Source organism: Magnolia sinica, chromosome 4 (genome assembly GCF_029962835.1).
Source record: "Magnolia sinica isolate HGM2019 chromosome 4, MsV1, whole genome shotgun sequence".
Classification (NCBI taxonomy): Eukaryota; Viridiplantae; Streptophyta; class Magnoliopsida; order Magnoliales; family Magnoliaceae; genus Magnolia; species Magnolia sinica.
In genome coordinates, this window is record NC_080576.1 from 6,932,593 (window position 1) to 6,955,264 (window position 22,672).

Consider the following 22,672-nt stretch of genomic DNA (forward strand, 5'->3'; position numbering starts at 1 on the left):
CTAAACATCTGATCAACGGCCAAAAATAGACAGTCAAGATCATTGCTAACAAGTAAGTCCAATCAACAATCTGAAACATCCTTCTGGGGATTAATTTGGATTTTTTTTACAGTTCTAAAGCTCATTTCTTTCAGGCTACCAAAAGATCCCCTGCGTGGCTTGGAAAATTAATGGCCATAAAAAGTAATCCTTATATATACACAGATGGGATAGTCCAATTAGTGGGATTTTCTCTTGATAGCTCATAAAATCTGAGATTCATCTAATGGACGGTCCGGATCAGTAGATTATCCTATCCAAGTATCAGAATAGAGGTAAGAGCACTATAACTAAAAGTGCCCTAAGTGCACTGGATCATTTCTGAAGGAATAGATAACAACAATGTAGGAAGACAAAGGTAGCGAGGATAAGAGCTCAAAAGCCCAAAACCCCAGTCACCAGTAGAAACTCACATCTCCAAGAAAAAAGAAAAAAGAAGAACAAAAGATAGAAAAAAGAGGACATCCCAACTTGCCTCTTCCCATATTTGAGAAACAACATCTGATGTGATTCTGTCCCTTTTAATACAATAACAATATTTTATATGGTGTTGCAAGAGGAGAGAGAGAGAGGGTGTTGATATACAGATGGAAGGAAAGCTGGGGGCTGTGTTTTGAGACAGAGACAGAGACCCTTTCATCACTATTTTTATATGTTCTTTGAAGAGAGAGTTGATTTATAGGTGTTGTGTTTTTAATTGAGAGAGAGAGAGAGAGAGAGAGAGAGAGAGAGAGAGAGAGAGAGATGGGAACAAGTGGGGGGTGCAGCATAGTGTGGTTTAGGAGGGATCTAAGGGTGGAGGACAACCCAGCACTAGCAGCAGGGGTGAGATCTGGTGCAGTGGTTGCAGTGTTCATATGGGCACCTGAGGAAGAGGGTCAATTCCACCCAGGGAGGGTCTCTAGGTGGTGGCTTAAACATAGCTTGGCCCACCTTGATAGCTCCTTGAGGAGCCTTGGTACCTCTCTCATCACCAAGAGGTCCCCTGACAGTGTTTCTTCTCTCCTTGATATTGTCAAATCCACAGCTGCAACTAACCTCTTCTTCAACCACCTCTATGGTCAGTTGTCTAATCATCCTTTCCTTCCTTTTAAATTATTTTTTTAAAAATTTATTTATTTATTTTTGTTGCATACTAGCTAGCTGCATGTGATGTTTGGTTGAATTTGGAATATGGGTTTTTGGGAAATGGGTTGAATTTTGCCACATCATCATGTTTAGATCTTTTTATATCTTTATTTTAGTAATTTTTTGATAGGGTTTCTTTTCTTTTCTCCTTTCTTTTAAGTAGGTTTTTGTCTGATTTGTTTTTGCTAGCCGTGCATGATTTTTGGATGAACTGGGTGTTTGGGAATTAGTACGAATTCTCTCCTTTGTGTCTGTGGGTGTGTTGATGGGTTATTTTCCTTTTGGCTTTTGAATCCCAAGAGTGTCTAAGAACTGCACTTATTGATTTGGGATGTTTAATTGTGTATCCGGGATGTAGGTTTCTGTTTTTGGGCATTCTGTTTCAATTGCAGTTGGTGGTTCGAAAGATATTTTTTGTTTATTTGGTGTAATTGCATAGATCTCAGACAACTGTGTAATGAGGTGATCGTCTAGTACCAGTTCATAATTGCCAAATTTGCTAAATTCTCTTGTGCGCCCTAAATGGACGGATTTAACTAATATAGAATTCGATTGCAAATCGATTTGATGTTTGCCACAACAGTGAATTCAATTTGTGAATTAGCATCTTGAATTCACCCACCTATGTTTCTGAATCTGCATTAATTTTTAATTCCAATTCCATGTAGATTCATTAAAATTTGTGAATCATTGGCCTCTGCAATCACTCAAAACTGATGTCCATATGAACTTGCAAAGATCTGAAAAGAGGTCATAGGCAGCTTTCTACTAGCGCGAATCAATGCCATGAATAAAAGAATTAGATGAATGCAAGCTGATCATGGATAGCCTTAGATAACTGTCTGGATTTCCTTATCTGGTGATTCTAACTATGCTTGTTTTTCTCATCAGACCCATTGTCTCTAGTGAGGGATCACCGTGCCAAGGAGATTTTGACCGCTCAAGGGATAGTGGTCCGTTCATTTAATGCGGATTTGCTCTATGAGCCATGGGAAGTTAATGATGCGCATGGGAACCCATTTTCAACATTCGCATCTTTCTGGAACAGATGCCTTAGCATGCCTAATGATCCAGCGGCTCCCCTGCTCCCTCCCAAAAGGATAACATCAGGTCCGTGCATGTTATATTATGGTCCATTAATATTCTCTCAAATGTTTAGAGAGCTTGCTTCCTTATTTCAATAATTCAATTTTTTATTTTTTATTTTTATTTTTTTGGTAAAGGTGAGAAACACACACACACTACCACCCCACACATGCCTCGAACCCTTGACCTCAAATATGAGATACACTGTGTCTACCACTGAGCCAAGAGAAGAGACCCAAATGCACTGGCAATTTTAATTCATTAGATATCGTAATTAGTTAATGTTGCTGTTGGCGCTGTAGCTTAATTTTCTTTTCGTTGATTAAGGGTGCATTTGGTTGCCCTAAATATCATGAAATTCATGATTAATCAGTCTAATTTGAAATTCGGCGTAAATGTACATGATATTTGTTGCAACCAAAGGCACCCTAAGAAAGGAATGTGATTCACTCACCAAGGACAGAACAATGAGACGTCGTCTTTTTATCGGGTCCTTTGTTCCTACTTCATAGGGATGCTTTTCAATTACACTCTCCTCTCTCTCTTCACATATATGCTTTGAAGGGAAGCAGACAAAGAGGCTGAGTAAAGACAGATTGTATGTGGCAACTATATATGGTGGTTGGGTCTTGTAGTTGCCTCATCTACTTGTGGAAAGTCAATTAGGCATGCAAAGGGCTGCAACTTGGGTTCGGGTCAACCCGAATCCAATTGATCAAACTGGGTTTAAGTTGGGCTCAGGTTGAGAAAATTAAGGTCTGGTTAGGTCGGGTTGGGAATAATCACATGTATTTGGGTTGGGTTCGGTCGGATCGGTTTAGCTTGGGTTGAGTGCAGAGGAATTCGGGTTAAATTTGGGTTGGGTCCTCGTGAGGTTGGGTTGGGCTTGGGTCAACCCTAAACCCAACCAATCCCAGCCTGAGTTGAACTTGTAGCCGGTATGCACCCGTATATTTATCACTATTAATACACATCATCTGTTCTTCTGCTACTTCTTGCCGTGCAGGATATTTTCTTTAAGGTCACATAAATATCCGAGTTTTTTCTGATATGATTTCTGAAATTCATATCGAGTTTATGGTGTTTGGTGCTTTCCTTTTGCATTTTTCATCCCAGGTATGTCGGATATCTTGTATGCCAAAATTTCATCTTGTGAGATATATCGTCAATGTTAAAAATCAAGGCCTTAATGATGGTTTTGCCCTTTGTGCTTTCAAGAAGTTGCATTTTCTTGATAGTTAAAAGTATTTGTATGGCCCTGTCCTAACAGCGCTTTGATTCAAGTTACGCAACTTCAAGTTGACTTCTATACATGCTTTCATTCTTATATCAGGTAGGAAAGCATTAGCTTCCTTCTAATACCTGAATATTACATGAGTGCGCATTACAAATACATTTGGACCTTGAGTTTGTACTATTGAGGCCCATGGTATGGTGATCCAGACCGTTGTTTTGTTGCACACCACCATGCCATGGCCTGAGATGCCCCTGGGGACAATCCTAACCTTTCGGTGGCCTGCAAGTGGATGGTTAAAGAAAAATGCCGCAAGACACCACATTGGATGGAAAGGACGTAGATTGGATGACTACCATCTTCCGATATGGGAGATTTTTTGGGGTGTGGTCCATCCCCATTAGATCTAGTAATTTGTTCTTCCTGCTCCAAAAAATTAAGCTCTGCCCAAGGAAGAGAATTGTGAGAAATTGGTCTTCTAGCAACAGTGTCTACAGCTGAGTCAGCGTCACAAAGGACCACGATATCTATTGAGGATGGCATATGCTAGAGAAACCTGTCCTTGATTGCTGCATTGGAGAATTGTTTTGTTATCTCTCGATGCATCATCCCTTGATGAACACATTTCCAGGGGAATCGATCGTTCCCTGCCTTTGGTTAAGGCCCGTGTCGTTCTACAATACTACCATGCTTTCATTCATCTATTTAGGTCAGTAGGTGTATTTATAAGCCATCTTTCATTCTCCTGTAAATCTATTTGAGTTTCTGTTGTGATGATTCTGTAGATTTTAAGGAATGGGGCATTTGATATTTTATACCGTTTGACTTACCCAAGAGGATTTGTGTTGGATCAATGGCCATGATACCTTCTTGATCCAGACCGTTTGTGGTGGAGACCTGGTAATCCCCACAATGGTTTGCTTATCAAAACCTTTTGAAACCGCTTTCAATACTATTATTATCATAAGTAGTATTTAGTTTTCTAACGCCCATTTTCAACTGTTCAAATCGAAGGTTAATGTGGATTAGTGTCTCCAAAGCATGAGGGGAGCTTTTCTCTTTGGGGTATTGAAGATCCAACTGTTGGGACAGTGGATTGGAGTCCATAAAAAGGGGATTAGCAACCCCATTGCAAGACACAACAAGAAATCAAGAGAAAAACCCTAAAAAATCATTATCGTCTGTAAGAGCATACCACCAAAGTGATTCCCAACACTTCTCTCCTCATCTTCTGGACACCAATCAACGGTCCTGATCATAGAATATTTCAATTCGGTCTATGAAATGTAGGCCTTTTCCTAAAAAATTGCATTAAGGCTCTTTTAATTCATGACTGATTGAGCAAACTATTCCTTTTCATTTCAATCTTGTATTCAAACATTACTTCTGTTCTTTCAGGGGATGTGTCAATGTGCTCTTCTGACCCTCTGGTGTTTGAAGATGAGTTCGAGAAGGGAAGCAACGCTCTTCTTGCTCGGGCATGGTCGCCAGGATGGAGCAGTGCTGACAAGGCTCTAACGGCCTTCATTAACGGGCCGTTGCTTGAGTACTCCGTGAACCGCAGGAAAGCAGACAGCGCAACAACTTCTTTTCTCTCGCCGCACCTGCATTTCGGTGAGGTGAGTGTCCGGAAAGTCTTTCATCTGGTCCGAATCAAGCAGGTTGCTTGGGCCAACGAAGGAAACACCGCAGGCGAAGAGAGTGTGAACTTGTTCCTCAAGTCCATCGGTCTTCGAGAGTATTCAAGATACTTCTGCTTCAACCATCCATACAGTCACGAAAGGCCCCTTCTTGCACACCTTAAGTTCTTTCCATGGGTGATCAACGAAGGTTATTTTAAAGCATGGAGGCAAGGTCGAACTGGGTATCCACTGGTGGATGCTGGCATGAGGGAGCTGTGGGCCACTGGTTGGCTACACGATCGGATACGCGTGGTGGTGTCCAGCTTCTTCGTGAAGGTCATGCAGCTACCATGGAGATGGGGAATGAAGTACTTTTGGGACACACTTTTAGATGCAGATCTTGAAAGCGATGCTCTTGGGTGGCAATATATCTCTGGGACTCTTCCCGATGGCCGTGAATTCGATCGCATAGATAACCCACAGGTGTGGATTTCCATTTGAAGTTTGACTAGGCTTACCCTGTTTCCTTTTGCCAAATATATGTGTTATAGCATGCAATCTTTGTTATATGTGCATTGCCGTATATTCAAGCATGGGAGTGCATGTATATTCAGTCCTCTTATGGTACACCATATCCTTGAATATCATGGTGTATCTTTTCTTTGTTTTTATTTTTATGCACTCTCACACTCAAATATATTGCAACGCACTTACATCAAAGAGTATGAATCTTATCACCGGTTAACTCCAATGAAGATCAGACAGTGATGCAAACTGGGCCCACTTGATCCCTCCTAAGCTTTTTGACACTAGTGGGCCTAATTCTTATCTTATGGTGATAAGATCTGCATGGCTGATATCATAGGCTGTCAAATGCGTGTCATTGAAGGCTCTCCCTGGTTTTCCCAAAGGTGATCAAGACACCACATTTCATAAATGCCCAAATAGTACTTGTCCAAGTTTAAGAACACATAGTCAAAGATTGGCGGCTGTCTCACTGTGGCTTTTCCTATCCCTGCATGTAATTTTTTCCGCCAAACCTACCTACAAAATTCTTCCCTTGGATTTAAATGTTGTACTCTACAGTTCGAAGGTTATAAATTCGATCCAAATGGAGAATACGTGCGGCGGTGGCTTCCTGAACTGGCAAGGTTACCAACTGAATGGATACACCACCCATGGAATGCCCCTGAATCAGTTCTCCAAGCCGCAGGAGTTGAGCTGGGTTCGAACTACCCTCTTCCCATCGTGGAAATAGCTGCAGCGAAAGAGAGGCTGCAGGAAGCTCTTTCGGAGATGTGGCAACAGGAAGCTGCTTCGAGAGCTGCAATCGAGAATGGGACAGAGGAAGGGCTCGGAGACTCTTCAGAGTCTCCAGTTATTGCTTTTCCCCAAGAAATACTAATGGAGGTGGACCGTGATCCTGAGCCGGTTAGGAACAATAATGCTACAACAGTGACTAGACAACATGAGGATCAAATGGTCCCGAGCATGACCACCTCGTTGCTTAGAGTCGAAGAAGAAGAACTGTCTTCGGACCGTGGGATCTCTGTTGAAGATAGCAGACCGGAAGTCCCATCAAACATAAACATTACTCCAGAGCCGCAGACAGAAGTAATAAATCAAAGGGCTGCACAGATGGCCATGAATAATACTGCGCAGTTTAATGTGACTGTCGGGCTGCAAAATGTTGACCATTCGTTGGCAGAATCATCCAGTAGTGGTAGTGGGAGAGAGAGAGATGGGGGCGTAGTTCCAGTGTGGTCGCCCACAACGTCTAGTCGCTCTGAGCAGTTTGCAGGTGAAGAAATGGGTCTTGGAAGCGGCTCGTCTTATTTGCAGAGGCACCCGCAGTCTCACCAGCTGATGAATTGGAGGCGGCTTTCACAAACTGGGTGAGTTAAATGTCTCTGTAAACATTTTTTGGCCCATTTGGGTGCCACTTAAAAACAAGATCATCTCATTTTAGTTAACCATAAGTATGTATTAGCATGGGTTTAAGACTTGTCTGAGTCAGATACAATTCAGAAGAGTCAACTCGGTTTTGGCACTGCCCGATCCGATTCGATACTGCGATTCCTTCCCCCCGAGTCACCCCCTTGTCATGCGAGTCACAACTTGACTCAAGGTAGAACGAGTCGATCCGTGTTTCCTTGTCCAAAAACCATGTGTATTGGAGATATGATCTCTAATACATAATTAAGATTTACTAGAACGAGATGAACCCATTTTTAAGTTTCACCCAAACGACCCCTTATTCTATCCTTTTTTTTTTTTTTTTTTGTAATAATGATTTTGTTCTCAAGCATTTGTGCCAATCATTCATGTGACTTCGACAAATGTGGAAAATATTTCCAATCAGAGTTTCTCTGCTCGAGTTGTGTTACCTATTTTATGTTGTCTAGAAAAAAATGAATTATTGGGTTCTTACACATCACGATTTGTATCATCCTTGTGTGCTGACTGGTAGAAGTGGGATCCATGGTTTGGTTATCCAAGCCATTAATCTAATGGTCCTTACCATAGATGGGAGATGTCCTGAAAAGCTTTCAGTTTGGGAGTTCCTAGCCATCATTTTTTTTAACAACTATTACTTTTTCTTTTCATAACCGTCTATTTGTTGGCTACTGAAGGGTTAGGATCTTCCAATCTGGATGGAAATTTGGGGCTTTCTCTTCCAGAAATAGCTGATTTCCTAGATTATTCTGTGGTTTCACTCTTTAGGAAAAGAATAAAAAGAAATTTCATTACTGTTTGAGGTCTCCTGGCAAGGCTCACTCATCTCCAACGTGGCACACTTGTAGGGCTATTTCAACTATTAATCTGGTGGGCCACCATATGAAGGATCTGTTTTTCAAATATCTCAGTGACCCACCTATCTTAATTGTCGTACTCCCGACCTGAAAATGGAGAGTTAAAGAAAACCGAGCAGTTGTACATATTCAATTGGTGAAACTTGCCTCAATGAGATGGCTATGATTCTCTACTGTGCCTTTTGGGATATGGGCTTCCCTAACTGGATAGCCCACCCGATCAATGGTCCGATACCTTAGAGATGTGCCACGTGTACAGTGGAGACACTGGAGACGAGCCTTCATCTGTTGTTTGTTTCTTCTATATCAACGTGCATTGTACCTTGATCGAGTCTCAGCTAACAATCAGCAAAATGCAAATGCCAGGACAAGAAGCTGGGAGGTGGAGAATGCCGTGCAGCCTAATGCTATCGGGTAGACCCAACCAATAGCAAAACTGCCTGTGTGTACATTTACAATCCATCTTTGAATCCCCTTCGGCCCATCGCAGCTGCCACAGCTTCATCACCCAAGAGCCCAAAATCCCAAATCGGTGTCGACAGCGTAATCCTCTCTGCCGCCTTTTCTGTACCATATTCTGCTTTGCTGTATAGTAATGGTTCTTTAAGGGGAGTGAGTGTCTTGTAAAAGAGATCATGTCAAGTTCTACGTATATTCCTTTCTTTCTTTCTTTCTTTCTTTCTTTTTTATTGGAATCAGGAGAGTCATGAGAAGGTATTGTTTACTGTATTCGTGCTTTGTGCATCTCCTCTCATTAGTCATCAAAATCCATGACTTCGGTAGAATAAATTGATGTACCTTTATGAAATTGTGCTCGTGTATGTGTGATTACTTTTCCTGTTCGGGGGTCTGTTTGGATGTACATTTCAGTTAGATTGCGACATGCGGCGATGTAAAAAATGACGAGTGCTCATGGTACTTTCTATTAGAAGTATTAGCTTCAATTGACATATCGCAATTGTTTCTGTATAAGGTTACATTTGAATGCAGTATCAAAATGTATCGCTATTTAGTAATCCAACAAATTGACAATTACCAAATTATAGTTTTCTTAATTTCAAGAATTGGGGGGGCTAATTCCCTCATTATGAATTAGTTTTCTGTTTCTTTTTTTTTTTTTCGCGATTTCTATTGATCAAGTGAATGTTTTGCGATTCGATTCATTTGTGCAGCCAAACATGGAACCCAACTTTGTAAATCTGACTTTGCTATAACTTGGTTATCGAAATTGAAATCAATTGTACATGGAAACACCTTAATTGGTTTCTTTACTGTATTCATGTAATGAAATAGCTAATGTTTTGGCTCTTGTTTCTGAGTGGGCTTCACTTTTGAAGTCCCTGGTTTGATGCTTCTTTCTGTGTTCTTCCTAGCGTTTGTTTCCCTGTTATATTCTTTTCTTGCTGGCTTCTGCCAGTGTTCCCGTTACCCTTCCAAAAAAAAAAAGAAACAAAAAAAGAAATTGCTGCAGACCCAAGTTTATGCTACTGATTCACTTGTAGGCTTCATATTCTGATGGACATATGAACTAGTCCTAGATTGGTTTCTTTATTGTATTCATTAATGAAATTGCTGCAAACCTGAGTTGATGCCACTGATCGACTTGCATGATTCGTATTCCAATCCATATATGAACTACAATGCATACATACTCTGAAAGGCATCATATGTTAAGGTATGATGGGTGCACTGAAAACATTAGATTGTGTAAATTAGGTGCATTGCCAAGGATACGTTTGGATGCACTATTGAATTGAATTGCAATAACTAGTCTAATAAAATGGGGGAGAAAAAAAGAAGAAGCAAATTGTAGTCTTAGCTTATAGTAAATTGAAGACTATTTCCTCAAACTGAAGTTAGAGTAGATAAGTATAATCTTAGATTACTATCTTATAGACAGGTTAGAGCATCTTCTAGATATGCATAGCTGTGTATACAGTTGTACCTTATTACCTTCTGTTGTGTATAGAAATATAATTAATGTTTACTTCTGTTCTCTTTTTCTTTTGATGTGAGTGCATTTTTCATTGTGTTTTACGCCTCTCCCATCGCAACTTGCAGCTTGCGATGACTCTTCCAACATTGTATTGTCAGCAGTACATCGCAGTCATTGCTGCAAAAATCATTAGAAGATATTTCTGAATCTCATCTCTCTCAGGCTTTTAATTGGAACTAGTGTAATCACTAGTTTGCTTTCATTACATTTTAGAGCTATGGAAAAAACAATAGTTGAAAATCACAGCCACCATTAGTGTTGTATTCATCAAAAGAGAGATCATCAAAATCCCAACCACCAAAAGTGTCACTAGATCATCAACCATTCATTGGAAGTGTTAAAAAGGTTCAAATCCAATGAGTCATTGGAAGTGCAATACATATTCAGTTTCATATGCATGAAGATGACAGTTGAAATGTCATTTCATCGTTGTTGTAGAAAATTTCTTTTATTGATGAATAAATGTACCTTTAGTTTGAGGGGTATTAGAGTATATAAGCATAACTTAGATTAGTATAGAATATCTTTTATATACGTATGCAGCTGTACATAGTTATCTTCTTTTGTGGATAAATACAATTCTACATCTCAATGATGTACAACAACATTTACCACAATGTAGCCCCAGAAAATAACAGAATTCTAAGAGACGTCGATGAATTCCAATTCCATTTGTGATTCAATTCACTTATGCATCCAAACACAGCCTAAGTGTTATAGTGACAGTTTCAGTGATGCATATGATAAGAGGAGCTTATAAGGGATTGACAGAGTACACAAGGAACCATTCTTCGATAGTGAGATCCAAACAACCATCTCATGATCTAGGATTGGTGGGCCCCACAACTGATTTAAGTTTGCAAACACAAAAAAATCAAGCGTGAGGGATCATTTTCTCAGGTGGGCCACCCCATTTACTCAAAATCAACTTGTCCAATGTCTCTAATTCTATGCACTCTTAACCATCTGCTTCTCAGTCTTGTCGGGCAATCGGAAGAAGCTGTATAATGCTGCTGCAGTAATAGTTCCAAGAACCGGTGCTGTGATATAAATCCAAAGCCCTTTATATCTCCGAGCGACTAGGGCGGGCCCCACACTCCTTGCAGGATTCATGGATGCCCCGGTGAGTGACCTATGTGACACCAAAGATGAATATGATCAAGAAGAATATATGCGGTACACGTGCGAGATCTCAGTTCTTCATCACGCCGGACCACCATCAACATTCCATGACCCAAAATCAAGCCTGTCCACTCATCATGGTGATCATAACTGTATCTCACTTGCTGAATGGTCCGTTCTGATTTTAGGATCAAAGAGCCATGATGTGCTACTACCATTTCATTGGCCCACCAGATGAGTTAAGGCTCAGTTTCGTGACGCTATTTCATTAGCCCGCCTCTCTAACGAGTGTCTGGTGGGTCAATGAAATGGAGCCATGTCACAGTCTAGCGAAACTCTTGTTATCTTGTACTTAATGTATCACCTTTCCATAGGTGGCCATTCTGATTTTATGATGGGAGAATGTTTATGGGAGTTTCTATACTAGAAACGGCTGGTCTTGATCTCTCACTAGAGAGAGAGAGAGAATGCTTGTACACGTATAACGGTGATCATAACCGTATGTTATTTGATGAGTGGGCCATTCTGATTTCCGTATCAGAGAATGTTTAGGGGGTTCGTATAAGATGAATGGTCGAGATCGAGAGAGAGAGAGAGAGAGAGAGAGAGAGAGAGAGAGAGAGAGAGAGAGAGGGAGAACCCGGCAATGAGGATGTTAAATATGATGGTGCCTCCAACGGCAACTCCAGTCAGCTCGTTGATCTGTTCGGACTAAAATCTTTAGCACATGGCCCACTGTTGTAATGGTCACCAATAAATTTCAAAGTGGTCACTCGTCTTCCTCACACACGAGGCATTCGTCTACACATATCCAGACCGTCCAAACTCTGAGAAATATTTTGGACGTGTCATATCTCTAATTACTGATCAAGAAATCTTAACCGTCAATTGGATGGTTAAAATAAAATAGTGATGTTCCAAGTTCCATACCCAAAACAAATGGTTCCTGTCATATTCTCAATGTAAGTTTTTAGTTTTGTTAAATCCATAATTAGTCCAGAGATTTGGACGGCCTAGATTGCCTTGAAATCGTGTCATGTGTACAGTTGAAGAGCTACCACAATGTCTTAAAAACTATTATAGAAAGGTCTCAAGTCCAACCGGCTGGACCTCAAGTTACAGTACACCCAGTTGATAATTCCCAACCTATTAAGTGCATGCAGCATCCTACCTGTCTAATACGTTAACCCCACCATGAGGATTAACTTGTGCAAAAATAAGCCATATCCACTCATTAGGTGGACCACAATAATATTTTTCTATTTATCAAATGCTACACATTGTTTTTGATAGCATGGCCCACCTGATGAGTAGACAGCTGACTTTTATCATAACATCATACTGATGATGCAGCCAACCTATTAGAAGGATTGGATGTGATCACATGCACTAAAGAGGTTAGAAATTATCTGATGGGTGGACCTTAGTTGTGGTCGAACTCATACTCGAGACCTAACATAATGTAGCCCATGAAAGAGGTTTCCAACCACACCATGGTTTGAAGACTCGGCAACTCTGGTTGAGTCCTGAGTCGACTTGCGAGTTGTCCGAGTCATGTGTTGACTCATCAGCCGAGTCAGGCTATTTTCATTACAGACTCATGGTGTAAAACCAGATTGAACTGGACCGAGTCCAAATCGACTCGGCTGAGACCTCAAGCATCTCTTAATTAAGAAAATGCCCTCTAATTCAGTTATAGTTTTAGCAAATTGAAAAACTAATTGCATGCGAATGTTCGACCTTGGCTTCTGTGGTTATAGAGAGCAGAGAATAGAGAAATTGAAGGAAGAAGTGCATCATTACCGCCCTATGATCGGTGCCTACGCTGAAGATGACGAACATTAAAATAAAGGAAATGATGAATTCCAATATCAATGCATTAAGATCATTTGTATCTTCTGCTGGGATGGTTAGCATCGGCCGCGGATCGTCTTTGCTAAACAATGCAACCAACGTCAGGCTAGCCAGGGTCGAACCCAAGACCTGAGCTGCAGCATAAAGTGGCACCTGACGGGAAAAAAAAATAATCATTTTCTGAGATAAATATACACACACACACGGAAACGCTCACCTGCGAACCAGTTTGTAAGTACTACACACGAAACTTTTTTGACAACCTATCATACGTGATGTGGATCCAAAATCTGAACCGTTCATGTGAAGCAGCACCTCGTGAAACCCTCCCGGACCAAGTTTTACTTTGATCTAAAACTTTGATGGGCTATGAAAAATGAAAATAGTTTCCTCCCTTAATTTGCATTTCTCTTTGCTATGCCCCACCAGAATTTTAGATTGGCGTGAAAATTTGTCACATGGGGTTTCATGGGATTCCGCATCACATGGATCGTTCAGATTAGACACCCATGACATGTGTGCAAAGGTGCGCACGTGCGTAGGTGCGCAGGGGAGCATGACTCTCTCTCTCTCTCTCTCTCTCTCTCTCTCTCTCTCTCTCTCTCTCTCTCTCTATATATATATATATATATATATATATATATATATATATATATATCTAAATTCCCCCCTTGATCAAATAAGACATGTTCTTGGTATATCACCGGTTGCGTTGCCAGATGTCTTTAACCTGTAAATAGAACAAGGGTTCGATCAATCGACCTCCTTTATTGATCAATCAAGTGAACTCCGAATTATACAGATTAGTCTTTGAATAGTCGTGGACAGTTTCAATCAATCAAATTGTTGAGTTGATTGACATAATTCGAAAATAACTATAAATTCTTTGGACACTTTTCAGTATGTTTGAAGGATCCAACATATGGAGCCCAATCGATTGAGTGCTCGATTAATGATTAAATTGACAACATTTGCAATTTTGCGCAATTGCGCGATTAGTTTCATATTACGAATGTTATCCTATATATATGGGTGTAATTATAGGATTATGGAAGAACAATCGAAACTTAAACATTTCTAGGGTTTGGAGAGGAGAAAACGAGGGTTTTCTGAATTATAAGTTCATTTATCTCTTGTACTTATCACTCTCATAGTATCACTGTCATTTTATGCCACAATTTTTTCCTATGAGGATTTTTCTACGTAAAAATTTGTGTATATTTGTGCATGCTTTATTTCCATTTGCTTATTGTAGTGTGATCCGAATTAGGAGTTTGCTTCCACAGTCCCCCAATAAGTAATATCAAAGCTAAAGTTGGGGATTTATGTTTAGATATAAGACGTGATGATTAAAAGATCAAACGTGAAGTATAAAACGGAGAAGTTCACTGGTAAAAATAACTTTGAACTATGAAATGTGAATATTAGAGGCATTCTAGTTCAGCAAGGGTTGCAACATGTACTCCTTAGTGTAGAGAAGCATCCAACGTCTAGGAGCGATGGAGAGTGAAAATAATTGGATGAAATGGTGAAAACTTCGGTCCAACTATGTTTGACGAATGACATCCTATATAATGTCATTAATCAAAAGAACACCATAGGACTTTAGAAGAAGTTAGGTAACTTGTATATAATGAAATCGTTGTCGAATTGTCTGTATCTGAAAAAGTAATTATATAATCTGAAGAAGGCGAATGAGCCATATCTTAATGATCACATCAACTCATTTAATCAAGTAGTTTGCAAATTGATGAGTGTAGAAGTGAAGATTGGTGATAAGAACAAACCTTAATTTTGTTAAACTCTCTTCCAGAGTCTTACGATAGCTTTATAGACACTATGTACTATGGTAGAGAGACCATTGATGTCAAGATTATCATTTCAACCCTTAGATTAAAGATATTGAGAAAGAATGACAGTGGTGCAGGGTCCTCTATGGATACGTTGGTAGCTAGGGGATGTAATTTTGAGCAGGAGAAGGGATGCTCGTGATCATGGTCCCAGTCAAAGGACAATGAGAAAATGAAGTGTTGGAATTGTGGAAGACAATGACATGTGAAAAAGGATTGTCGAAATCCTAAAGCTCATAAGGAAAAAAAAATCAGATAAAGCACCAAAGGAGGCCAACATAGCGGAATCTAGTGAGAAGGTGGATGGTGATGGTGATATGACCGTATTAAAATACGAATATCTCGATGATGAGTGGATTTTGGATTCGGGGGCCTCATATCACATGACTTTTCAGCGAGATTGGTTCACCAGTTACAGTCAGTGCGATGGTGGATAGATTTTTATGAACAATGATATAGGGTTGTTAGAATCAAAACAGTGCGCATCGAGAGGTTTGATAGAATGGAGAGCATTCTGATGGATGTTAGACACGTTCCTAAGTTGAAGAAGAATCTGATATCCATATGTGTTCTCGATGCACTTAGGTGCAACTTCATCATATTTGATTGTGTTCTAAAATTTTCAAAAGAGGCGCTCATAGTGATGAAAGTACAGCGGAGTAGTAACCTTTATAAGTGGATCGGGAACACCGTATTGTGTGAAGTTGCAGCATTTATAGTAGAGTCCACATTGACACGTTGTGACATGCATGTTTAGGTCACATGAGTGAGCGTGGTATGAAGTTACTTTCTGATTTAAGTTTAATTTTGCTTTTAAAACTGTTGATTTAAATATATGCGAGCATTGTATATATGGTAAGCAATCACGGTTTTCTTATAAGTTGAGAAAATATGTTAGTAAAGGGGTGCTTGATTATGTGCATTCTGTTGTATGGGGGTTATCACCTGTAGTTTCTAGAGGGAGATCATCGTTCGTTCTATGTATCATTCATAGACGACTACTCTAGAAATGTATGAGTATACTTCATGAAGTATAAATCAGATGCTTTTGTCACCTTTAAAGTGTGGAAGGTAATAGTAGAAAAGCAGTAATAACGAAAATTAAAAGTATTAAGGACATACAACGGTGGAGAATCACTTCAAATGAATTTAACTAGTTTTGCAAAGACGAGGGTATTGTACAGCATAACACAGTCGATGACACACCATATCAGAATGAAGTAACGAAACAAATGAATCAGACTCTCTTGGAGAGAGCCCGAAGTATGTTTAGCAATGCTGGTTTAAGAAATGAGCTATGGATTGAGGCCGTTAACACGACTTATTACTTATAGCAAATTGGTTTCCGTCTACGTCGATCAGTTGTAAAATTTCAAAGGAAGTGTGTAGTGGTCATAATATAGACTGCTCAGGGCCGCAAGTATTTAGTTGTAGCGCTTACTCTCATGTATCGTCAATTGATAGAGATAACTTAAACTAAGGGGTGAAGAAGTGTACCTTTATTGGTTATTGTGATGGTGTGAATGGATACAGGTTGTATGACCGGGTCACACGGAATATCATAATTAGTCGTGATGTCAAGTTTGATAAAGATTCCTTATTTTGTAAGGATAAACATAAGGAAACAGGTAAACCAGCGCCAATTGACGTTGAATTTTTTTTTTTAAAAGTGAGACACCGATTGAAGCCGAGCAACAAAAAAAGGTACAGGAGTAGGTGAAGCAGCCACCTGTGAGGAGAAATTCACTTAGAGATCACAAATCATCGGCTAGATACAAAGATGATTTGAATATTGCATTTACCCTCATTACGGGTCAAGGGAGTTCATTTACCTTCTAAGAAGCATTGGATGACCTAGATGCTGAGAAATGGATGACGGTAATGCAACATGAGATGGACTCTTTGTACAACAATGTGACGTGGGAGTTGGTGGAGCTTTTCGTTGGGCGTAAAGCGATAAAGTCCAAGTGAATTTATAGGAAGAAACATGACAAATATAAGGCAAGATTGTTTGCAGAAGGATAGGCTTAGAAAGAAGGCATAGACTTTAGTGAGATCTTCGCGCCAGTTGTTAAGCAGGTATGTATCGGGTTTGTATTGGCGTTGGTTGCTTAATACAATCTGGAATTGGAATAGATGGACATTAAAACTATTTTCCTACATGTATAATTGGAAGAACATATCTACATAAAGTAACCAAAAGAGTTTGAAGAAAATGAGTCAGAGAATAAAATTTACAAGTTAAGGATGTCGTTGTATGGCTTGAAACATGCGTCTAGGCAATGGTACAAGAAGTTTAATACTTTCATGATGAGTCAGCAGTTTACCAGGAGTGAATATAATCACTATATATACTTCAAGACACTAAGTGATGGAAGATTCATTTTATTGGTATTGTATATTGATGATATGTTTGTTGCTAGTTAAAGTATATATGAAATCGATTTATCGAAGACTCAATTATCAGGGACATTCGAAATGAAAGATCTGGGAGCTACAAAGAAGATTATTGGCATATACATACTTAGAGATAGGGAGATGAGCATATTATAATTATCTCAAGCAAAATATCTTGAGAATGTATTGGTGAAGTTTGTGATGGATAAGGCTAAGCCAGTTAGCACACCCCATACTACCCACTTTAGGCTTTCTTCAGAGCAATATCCCATTACAGATCAAGAAAAGTGGGTTATGTATACGAGACCGAATATTTCATATACAGTTGGTATTGTAAGCAGATACATGTCAAATCCCGGCAAGCAACATTTGAAGTAAGTGAAATGGCTACTTCAGTATCTACAAAGTACAACAGATTACGTCTTGACATTTAAGAAATAAAATGGAAAGTTATTAGGCTATGTGGATTCAGATTACGTGGAAAATGTGGATAACAAAAGGTCGACTTTCAGTTACTCATTTGTATTAGTGGGTGTATCGATTAGTTGAATGTCGAGCTTCAGTCTGTAGTTGCTCTTTTCACAACAGAAGTTGAGTATATGACAATGACAGAAGCATTCAAGGGAGGTATTTGGTTGTATAGAATGATGAACAAACTCGAGCTTCGGCAGAAGGTCGTGCCAATTAATTGTGACAGTGAAAGCGCGATCAATTTGAGAAGAATTCGGTTACCATTATAGAACTAAACATATTCATGTTCGTCATCATTTTATCCGACAGGTACTTGAGAAAGGCGGTTTCACTCTTAAAATATCCATACGAGCGTGAATTCGATGGACATGCTTGTTAAGGTAGTTTCCGTGGAGAAATTCTAATTATGTTTAATTTCTTTAGGTCCGACAAAAGGTTGATGAAGACGAAGTGTGAACGAAAAGCGATAAAGATGGTGAAGATATGATAGAGGCGATTAGAGATGGATCTTGGAGCAATGGTTCACAATGATTGAAGCCATGGTGGAGATTGTTGTCAGATGTCTTCAATCTTTATATGGAACATGAGTTCGATCAATCGACCACCCTGGTTGATCAATCAAGTGAACTCTGAATTATATAGATTGGTCTCTAGACAGTTTTAGACAATCTCGATCAATTGAATTGTCAGGAAGATCGATCGACATAATTGGAAAATATTTACAAAATCTTTAAACACTTTTGAGCATGTTTGAGCGATCGAACATATGAGGCCCGATCAATTAAGGAATGCTTGATCGATCAATGCTTAGATCGATGACGCGTGCAAATTTGCATAATTGCGTGATTAATTTCTTATTCCAGGTGTTATACTATATATATGGGTGCAATTGCGGGATTATGCTAAAACAATCGGTGCTTAAACATTTCTAGGATTTGGATAGGAGAAAATGAGGGTTTTCTAAATTGTAACTTCAACCGTCTCTTGTACTTATCATTTTCATAATGTTCTTTATCACTTTGTGCCGTGGTTTTTTCCTGCGACAGTTGTAAAAATCCGTGTGCAAGTGTGCATGATTTGTTTGTGTTTACTTATTCTCATGTGATCCAAATTCAGGATTAGCTTCCCCAGTCCCCCAATATTATATACATGGATCATCCAATAAGCACATGCCCATAGATCCATGGACCCGTTTGTTGTTCTACCATTGTTTGGATGGTCTAGATTGAAGGGAACATGCAGAAATGGACGGTAGGGATGGCTTTATACAACTGTTTTAAGTGTAATTTACTTTAATGTAGGATGATATATTATTATGCCATTAAAATTTCTATTTACCTTTTTCCATGGGAATTTTCGGGCAGCAGCTAAGGCGATGGTCACCGCCGGATTGAGTTGGGCCCCTGAGATATGGCCCAGTGAGTAGACCATGACCATCACCACTAATCCCCAAGCCACTGCGACTCCCACAGTCGACAGGTGGTATTTTTTGTCGACCAATGCCGATCCACACCCTACAAATATGAGTATGTATGTCCCCACAATCTCTGCAATTATCTGTGCACATCATCCAAAAAAAAAAAAAAAGGTTTAGTCAGTGTCCCATGATCAACGGTGGAAACACCTTCCGTACTTTATGTGTACAATGATGATGATGACTGTGATGATCTGTCTCATCAGGAATCCGGTCTGGCCCACCAGGCCCACGGTCACCAGCAAGGCTCTGACTGACCGTGGATGGTCTTGAAGAAGCTCATCACGATATTGAAATGGACGGTGATGATGGATGACTTACCTTATGAAGATTTGAAGAAGAAGCATCGGCTTCCACAACAGGCTCCTGAGGAGGACTATGAGGAATAGATTTGCCTTCTTCCAAAATAGAAAGCTCACTTGTTTGAGGTGGGTTTGGAGAAAGGCCAATGGGGGATGGAGGCATCTCAGCCATTGAAAAATCTTGCCGATGCCCAAGTTCAAGCCCAAAACCAAAGCCCAATCAATGAAATAAATGCATCTGGCCTTGTTTATATATACAATTGGTTTTTAGACTCCTCTTTTTTATCTTTGATGGTATCTTTAACATGATATTCTTCTTCTTTTTAAAAATTAAAAATAAAAATACGCCGAATTGGCTGTGCCCTGGCAAAAGAGGATCCTACGGTCGGAAGCTGTGTGGGGCCCACAGAGATTTCCTTGAGAAATTCACTTCGTCCAGCAGTCTATGAATATCATAATAAGAGAGGAGGAAAAAATAATGAATATTCAAAACTCAAGTGGGCTATAACACAAGAAAAAGTAGGCATTGAACGTCCACCATTGAAAACTTTGTGGGGCCATGAGATGATATTTTATCCTACAGATTAGCTGAGTGGTATTGAAATTAACTTTATGAACGGTTTGGATGGCGTATAAACATTATGGTCAGCTCCAAGAAGTTTCAACGGTGGACGTTTCCTTTATCACTGTTTCGTGTGGTGTGGCACACATGAAACTTTTAACTGCGTTATATTTAAGTTCCTTTCTTATTGTGATGTTTAGAAACTGATGGACGGAGTGGATTTATCACAGGAGTATATGTGGGGCCCACATAGCTTCCGACCATGGGAACTTCCGGGGGCGGAGGCAACTCGCGTAAAAAATAAAAATAAAAAGACAGAAGGAATAGAGATAAAGAGCTTTGATAAGCACGCACGCGTGTGCAATAACGCTCGTGTACATGCCACACGTGTGTTGGCATGGTAATATAGGTTTGAGAGCCGATCCATATATCAGAACGAAACCACTATATTGATATTATAACCCAAGATTCAGTTTGATTCACTTTTCAAGTGGGCCACAATTTGCAAAACTAATGTACGGATCTTTAAAAAGTCGGCTGAAGTTTTCTGACCCGTCAATCTTTTCTAGTATAGGCCCCACATGATGATCAGACTGGAATTTAGTTTTGGAAAATATGTACAAGGTCAGACCAACCTGATGGATGGATTATCTCTCTCAAGCACGTGTCATTATGTTACACGTGTGGCATGTACACGAGGTTTTTTGTACGCGGGTGCGCGGCAAAGCTCGAGATTGCGGCTACCTCTCCTATGTTACATTGCAATCATACTTGCCCCTATCTTTTTTGGATCACCCCAATAACCCCCCGATCTTGGATACAATTAGAGTTGCACACGAGCTGAACCTGAGTTGAGTTTGGTACAGCTTAGCCAGCAGCCACCCTAGCTCATACTCGGCTTGGTTCGGTCCCCAAGCATGATTGGTCAGCTTAGCTCGATTCGATCAGTAGCTTGAGCCAATAGCAGCTGAGTGGTTGTACGATATTTTCCCGAACACATATCATGCATTTTCAATCGCTCACTTTGAATGTAAAATAATAACAACACTTTTCAAGTATTTCATCATACATTTGCAAGCAACATCAAGATCAAGATATGAGGGCAATTCTAAAATCTCTCGTTTCAATCTTCCCTCGAATGTCCGTTTTGAGAATACCCTTATATGAGGACAGTCCAAGAAACAACACTTCATTGAGTTATTTTATTAAACACTCGGCGAGTAGCAACAAGATTAAAATAACTAACTCATCGAGCCGATTCAATCTGAGTCGATTCGTGTTGGGGTTTGAGCCAAGTCAAGTCGAGCTCGGGCAAACTCAAACTTGGCTCAAAATTTTTTTAAGCTCCAAAAACCAATTCGACTTAGTCTAAATCCAATTTCAAGCCAAGGCAATTTGAGCTTTTTCAAGCTAGTCCAGTTGTCTCATGTACAACTCTAGAGACAATAGAGGAATATACTCAAAACCACAAATTTCCCTCACTTAGGAGTTCATTGTGCATGAGTGAGGGGCCCACTGTTATCTTTAAATAGCATCCAACCCTTCCAATAGGCTGATCCAATCATAAGGTGGGCTACAACACATAAAACAATGTACACTCACCCTCAAACTTTCAAATTCACGTCTTGGCCCACCTGATGGTTTGATCAGCCTGATTTTTCAGGGTTTCCATTCTTCTTGGTGGAGTAACAACACTGAGCGGGTTGGATGACATGCAAGCATTTCGATAGGTCCACACATATACAACTACTACCCTTACTATGGGGCCCAACTTGATGATGGGTTGTAAAAACATGATGATGGGTTGTAAAAACATGATGTCCATTCATTTCTCCAACCCATTTTAGGATGTGGTCCCAAAAAATAAGATGATCCAAATATCAAATCGGCCACACCACTTAAAAACAGTGGTGTTTGAGTGCCTCACCATTAAAAATTTTAAGGGGGCCAACGTAAGGTTTTCGTGATGTGTATTTTCCATCCAACTTATTGATAATGTTAAGATGACCTGGATGAATGGAAAATACAAAAATAAGATTGATCCAAAACTTTTGTGGTCCATAAAAAGTTTTAAATAATAATTTGTCATTGTTTCTAATGGTGTGGTTCACCTGATATTTGGATCTTCTTAAGATTTGGGATTGCATCCTAAATTGAGATGAAAAAACGGATGGATGACATGGATATACAACAAATACATCAAGGTAGGTCTCACATGGTTAGTGTAACACCCACTAACGTGTTATTCAGGTAACAACTAATCTGCTTCCAATCTTTGAATGGCAAGGATGACACATCTGTGATACTCTAAAATAGGGAATGGCAGGGATGACTCATCTGTGATACTCTAAAATAGGGAATGGCAGGGATGACACATCTGTGATACTCTAAAATAGGGTGGAGATATGTGCAATTAAACCTTCTTGAGAATAGTCCAGAAAAAGGAATTGTATGACACAAGCCTAAGGAAATGCCTCTAGTTCTCATTTTGTTAAGTAATGCTCATGGTTTCTTGATCTGCATTGTTGATTTGATAATTTCATATTCTACTAGACAATCAATTATCTAAGATTGAAAGTATTATACTATATTTTTGACCCTTTTTTAGATAACCAAATAGAAAAGGGACATATGTCATTGTATGGAAAATGCGTGAAAGATCTTTAGAGATATTTAGAGTATTTTTCATGAAATTACATGTGTCATCAAATGACAGAGCACA

At 39.6% G+C, this 22,672-nt stretch overlaps 2 protein-coding genes across 3 annotated transcripts; one reads left to right on the plus strand and one right to left on the minus strand.

Moving 5' to 3' along the window:
• The first annotated feature begins 421 nt into the window (after nucleotides 1-421).
• On the plus strand, nucleotides 422-8,870 carry LOC131242289 (cryptochrome-1). Of its 2 annotated transcripts, XM_058240843.1 has the most exons (5): nucleotides 423-1,099; nucleotides 2,059-2,277; nucleotides 4,886-5,592; nucleotides 6,196-7,004; nucleotides 8,289-8,870. In XM_058240843.1, exons 1-5 carry the CDS (start codon nucleotides 784-786, stop codon nucleotides 8,338-8,340), a joined length of 2,103 nt encoding a protein of 700 aa, XP_058096826.1. In that variant the 5' UTR covers nucleotides 423-783; the 3' UTR covers nucleotides 8,341-8,870. The 2 variants fall into 2 exon arrangements, with proteins under 2 accessions (XP_058096827.1, XP_058096826.1); XM_058240844.1 differs by lacking the exon at nucleotides 8,289-8,870 and having other exon boundaries at nucleotides 422-1,099; nucleotides 6,196-7,008.
• An 8,658-nt stretch (nucleotides 8,871-17,528) lies between these two features.
• Nucleotides 17,529-19,560, minus strand: LOC131242006 (aquaporin NIP1-1-like). Its single transcript, XM_058240359.1, has 3 exons — nucleotides 19,408-19,560; nucleotides 18,951-19,169; nucleotides 17,529-17,540 (listed from the first exon to the last, which is right to left on the minus strand). The coding sequence occupies exons 1-3, from the start codon at nucleotides 19,558-19,560 to the stop codon at nucleotides 17,529-17,531; spliced, it is 384 nt and encodes a 127-aa protein (XP_058096342.1).
• Nucleotides 19,561-22,672: the final 3,112 nt, after the last annotated feature.

What these genes read in the sequence shown, in the direction of transcription:
- LOC131242006 (XM_058240359.1), bottom strand. Translation starts at nt 19,560, where the DNA reads ATGGCTGAGATGCCTCCATCCCCCATTGGCCTTTCTCCAAACCCACCT. An exon ending in CTTCTTCAAATCTTCATAAG is followed by an intron (nt 19,170 to 19,407) that starts GTAAGTCATCCA and finishes TGATGTGCACAG; the next exon opens with ATAATTGCAGAGATTGTGGG.
- LOC131242289 (XM_058240843.1), top strand. Translation starts at nt 784, where the DNA reads ATGGGAACAAGTGGGGGGTGCAGCATAGTGTGGTTTAGGAGGGATCTA. An exon ending in CTTCTTCAACCACCTCTATG is followed by an intron (nt 1,100 to 2,058) that starts GTCAGTTGTCTA and finishes TTTTCTCATCAG; the next exon opens with ACCCATTGTCTCTAGTGAGG. An exon ending in TCCCAAAAGGATAACATCAG is followed by an intron (nt 2,278 to 4,885) that starts GTCCGTGCATGT and finishes CTGTTCTTTCAG; the next exon opens with GGGATGTGTCAATGTGCTCT.